The sequence below is a fragment of the Microtus ochrogaster genome, linkage group LG7_11 (assembly GCF_000317375.1).
Source record: "Microtus ochrogaster isolate Prairie Vole_2 linkage group LG7_11, MicOch1.0, whole genome shotgun sequence".
NCBI classification, from domain to species: domain Eukaryota; kingdom Metazoa; phylum Chordata; class Mammalia; order Rodentia; family Cricetidae; genus Microtus; species Microtus ochrogaster.
This window is the reverse complement of record NC_022032.1, coordinates 10,001,629-10,006,035: the sequence shown is the minus strand read 5'-3', so window position 1 is coordinate 10,006,035 and position 4,407 is coordinate 10,001,629. Positions and strand designations below refer to the sequence as shown.

Sequence of the window (4,407 nt, the reverse complement as noted above, 5' to 3'; positions counted from 1 at the left end):
CACACATGTGCTCTCTCACGCACACGCTCTCATGCACACACTCGCACACATGTGCTCTCACGCACACGCTCTCGCACACATGTGCTGTCTCTCGCACACGTGTGCTCTCACGCACGCGCTGTCTCGCACACATGCTCTCTCACGCACACACTCTCGCACACGCGTGCTCTCTCACGCACACACTCACACACGCGTGCTCTCACGCACACGCTCTCTCACACGTGCTGTCTCTCGCACACATGTGCTCTTACGCACACGCTCTCACGCACGCGCTCTCGCACACTCTTGCACACACGCACAGATTTAACACTTTGAAAGTCATTGACTAGGACTGCTCGTTAGACACCGAGAAGCTAATTCTAGCTCCTGTCTGGAGTAAGAGCTGGCACACTGGCTCAGCGGGTCAGAACACTTGCCCCCAAGCCCGACCACCTGAGTTCAGTCCCCGGTTCCACAAGGTGAGGGAGAGAACTGACTCCCTCAGTTTGTCCCTGATCTAAACACAGACCTGGCACTCACACGTGCCCAGGCACAAATACTCACATATATGCAGTAAATAAGTAAATGTAATCAAATATTTAAGGCTTATGGGTCATTTCTTTGTACCTGGGGATATTTGTGTTTGGGAATCACTGCTGTGCTGTAGACTGGCCCTAAGCAGAGAATTCTGGCAAGACTGAGTCTGTGCAGCCTTGCTCACGCCTCTGTCCTCAGTACACTGTGAGGACATTCCGCATTCATGGGAAAAGGTGTTTACTTAATTCAGGCTCACAGATTCCCAAGCCATGAAAATGGGAGACAATAATGTCATTGAATCAAAAGGTAAGCTGTGTCCAGAGTTTTTATTGTCAGAATAATTGCCGCCTTTCTCTTTGCTGTGTCTGGGGAAACGACCTAAGTACAAGCAAGGTGGAACGCTTGGGTCGGAGCAGAGTCACTGGCACTTTAATTCTTTGCCTCAAAGGAACTTAACCTAGTTACGTGGTCATCTGATAATGTGGTTATAACTGCATTAAGTTGAAAGGCCAGCTGTGTACGCTGGATTAAGGTTCCACTGAAAGACCCGAGATGGGCTTTTGCTAAAGGTGTTGGCTGTGCTGTAGTTGATGAGCATTCTTGCAGAATAAAGAGACAAATGGCAGTTTCACCAGGAATTGCCTTCTTTAATTTCAGACCTGCTTTACTCTAGCCAGTCAGAGACAAGCGGCATTTACTTACCAAAATTAGAGCCAGGCAGGGGATTATGTGAGGTCCCCAACCCTGGTGGGAACCAGTTCCCGCAGCTCGCCCCGAGGCTCAGAGAGAACACTGCCTCAGCTTTCTTGACCCTGACTGATGTGAACGAGAATGCCGCTTCTCGGAAATAGCGAAAGTGCCCTTAGCATTCACCTGCTCGGCGGTTCTAGTTTCCACCATCGACTGTGGCCGCCGTTGGCCGTTCTGCTGTATTTCTGAGGGTCAGACGTGTGCTCGGCACTGTATGCTCATCGCCTGTCGATCCTTAAAGGAGCGAGAAGGAGGGTAGACTCCCTGCTCTGCTCCAGGATCGTACACTGACGTGCCCAGCACCCCACAGCCTGCGGGCAGGGACTCTAATAAATCCACCTGCATGCACACCCTGCCTGCTTCTGTGCTGTCTGCCTTCTCCGTACCTAGGCGTTGCCTTTCAGTTTCTTTCTACGACCTGTTTGTGGGAAAGAGTAAACAGAAATGTCAGAACTCACTTGCTGTCTTAAGCTGTAATTCCATCTTCACCACAGCGTACGTGGGCAGAAACGTAATCTTGACCAGTGGTTGCATCATCGGGGCCTGCTGCAATCTAAACACTTTCGAAGTCATCCCTGAGAACACAGTGATCTACGGTGCAGACTGCCTGCGAAGGGTGCAGACGGAGCGGCCACAGGTACTAGGACCTCTCGCTAATGAAGGAGTTCATCCAGGGCCACTAACTTTCCCAGAGTTCGTGTGATTGCCTCAGTGGGCATCAGATGATCAGGGGTTGGGGACGGGACTCAGCGGTTTGATTAGCACGCAAGGCCCTGGGCTCCATTCCCAAAGGCAAATGAATAAAACATTAGAGAAACAGTCCCCAAATTTGGATTTATTTGCAATTCAATCAGGATCTTTAGATTAACATCAAATGTATAGAAAGTGGGGAGGGGGAGGATCGGGAATTGTTATTCTGATGCACCACTGACCCTCACACCAAAATATTAATTCACGGATAATCACTTCCAAAATACAAATCTTCAAGATGAGGAATGACCCTTACAATGGCAGGCTGGGTTCCCAAGTTAGTTTATGAAAGTACCGTGACTGGATCATAAACACAGCTTATGAATAAAGGAAGTATGTTTAGCTATTTCCCAGGCTTACGAGAAATCCTCCCCTCCTAATAACCCAGATGGAGAGTAATGCTAGACCAGGAGATGAAAGGCTTAGGCCTTTGGGTGTCCCGTAGGCACAGACGTGCAGGCTGCAATTGTAAACCCGTTTCTTGGCATGCTCAGTATAGATTTCTTGAGCTTCCTTTTCCTCCCCCCAAAGAAAATATTTTCAAGACATTTGATACTTGACCTTTCTTAACCATATTTTTAATCATAAATTAAAACCAGTTCTTTCTAGATGATTCCACTTTTCCATTCTCAGAGTTTCATATAGCCCCTGCCAGTCTGGAGCTTACTGCCAAGGATGACCTTGAACTTCTTTCCTTCTGACTCCAACTCCCTAGGGCTGGGATTACTGGCGTGCACCACTGTGTATGATTTATGCAGTGCTGAGAAGCAAACCTAGGTTTTTTACATGCTAAGCGTCAAGCTACTGACTTCCTCACCCCCGTGGGTCACTCTTCCTTTGTAGTCTTGGCATTATTATTATTATTACTATTATTATTATTAGCTGGTATTCCATAGTCTAAAGGGGAAATTAAGTTTTTTTTAATTATCTTTTTTTGTAATAGCAAAAGTGACTAAAGGAGGAGAAATAAAGCTAGAATTGGAGGAAGGCAATTAGTGACACGAACGGGAGCATCGGAAGTCTAGTCGTAGGTGTGGTCTCCGAGTGTCAGCAGTAGTAACGTAATGACCGTTTATCAGGACAGGTTCCTCAGACTCTGACCCGGTCTCTAGGGTGGAACCCTCAGGAGACGGCCGTGCTGGTCCATGCAGAGAGGGGCTCAACAGAGGGCATCACAGGCTGTGTGGGAAGCACTCTTCATGTTTAGAAGCCAAATAAAAATGTATAGACAGAAATTCGAAAAGGTGTTCCTGTATGTTTTTATATGGTAAAGTCTTGGGCTGTATGTCTTAAGACATGACCATTAGAGATTTAAGACAGCAAACGGGCGGGTAAAGAAAAGTCAGTCAATGAAATCATGTTGAACCCCACAACTCATAGCATTTCTACCTGGTGCTGTTGACTGTGCCTCTGCCATCTTCATCCTCCCCTCTTTTCAGCCCCAGACACTGCAGCTGGACTTCTTGATGAAAATCCTGCCCAATTACCACCACCTAAAGAAGACAATGAAGGGAGGCTCAACTCCAGTTAAGAATTAAGAGGTGGTCCAGATGGTGATCCGTCTCTGCTGGTTTTTGAAAAGACCCAGCACTTTATGTCCTGGTGACTTTATGTTGGACACTTGAGTTAAGGAGAGAGGTCCCATTGTAACTTATATGGACTGCATTGTTTATCTAATTTATGTGGACTGTATTGTTTCCCTGTCCTTGTTCTGGTCATTTATAGACTCGGTTTTTCTTTTGTGATACAAATATTAGCCATGCATTTATTCTGTAAAAGACTACCCATGATGACATGTCATGTTATGTGTTTATATTCTAATGTAACCATAATAACTAAATAAAGGTTTAGCTACTTGCATTAATCTTCCAAATTGCTGCCTCAATTTTTATTTTATTTATTTATTTATTTATTTATTTATTTATTTATTTATTTATTTTGGTTTTTCGAGACAGGGTTTCTCTGTAGCTTTGGTGCCGGTCCCGGAACTAGCTCTTGTAGACCAAGCTGGCCTCGAACTCACAGAGATCCGCCTGCCTCTGCCTCCCGAGTGCTGGGATTAAAGGCGTGCGCCACCACCGCCCAGCTTTTTATTTTATTTTTATTTTTTATTTTTTTTTGGTTTTTCGAGACAGGGTTTCTCTGTAGCTTTGGAGCCTGTCCTGGAACTAGCTCTTGTAGACCAAGCTGGCCTCGAACTCACAGAGATCCGCCTGCCTCTGCCTCCCGAGTGCTGGGATTAAAGGCATGTGCCACCACCGCCCGGCCTCAATTTTTATTATTAATACTTATGATACATTAAAGCTGAGGTTCTTTCCTTTACGTCTTGTATATTTATAGCTGTTTAGAAAACGGAGGTGAGGGACTGGAGAGATGGCTCAGTGATTAAGA

General features: G+C 46.0%; 1 protein-coding gene across 1 annotated transcript in view; it reads left to right on the top strand.

Moving 5' to 3' along the window:
* Positions 1-3,889, top strand: part of Dctn6 (dynactin subunit 6) — a 29,261-nt gene extending 25,372 nt beyond the window's left edge. The window contains exons 5-7 of the mRNA XM_005362517.1: positions 775-822; positions 1,761-1,903; positions 3,456-3,889. Of these exons, the coding sequence (XP_005362574.1) occupies positions 775-822; positions 1,761-1,903; positions 3,456-3,554 (290 nt within the window). The 3' untranslated portion in view covers positions 3,555-3,889. The remainder of the gene's footprint in view (positions 1-774; positions 823-1,760; positions 1,904-3,455) is intronic.
* Positions 3,890-4,407: the final 518 nt, after the last annotated feature.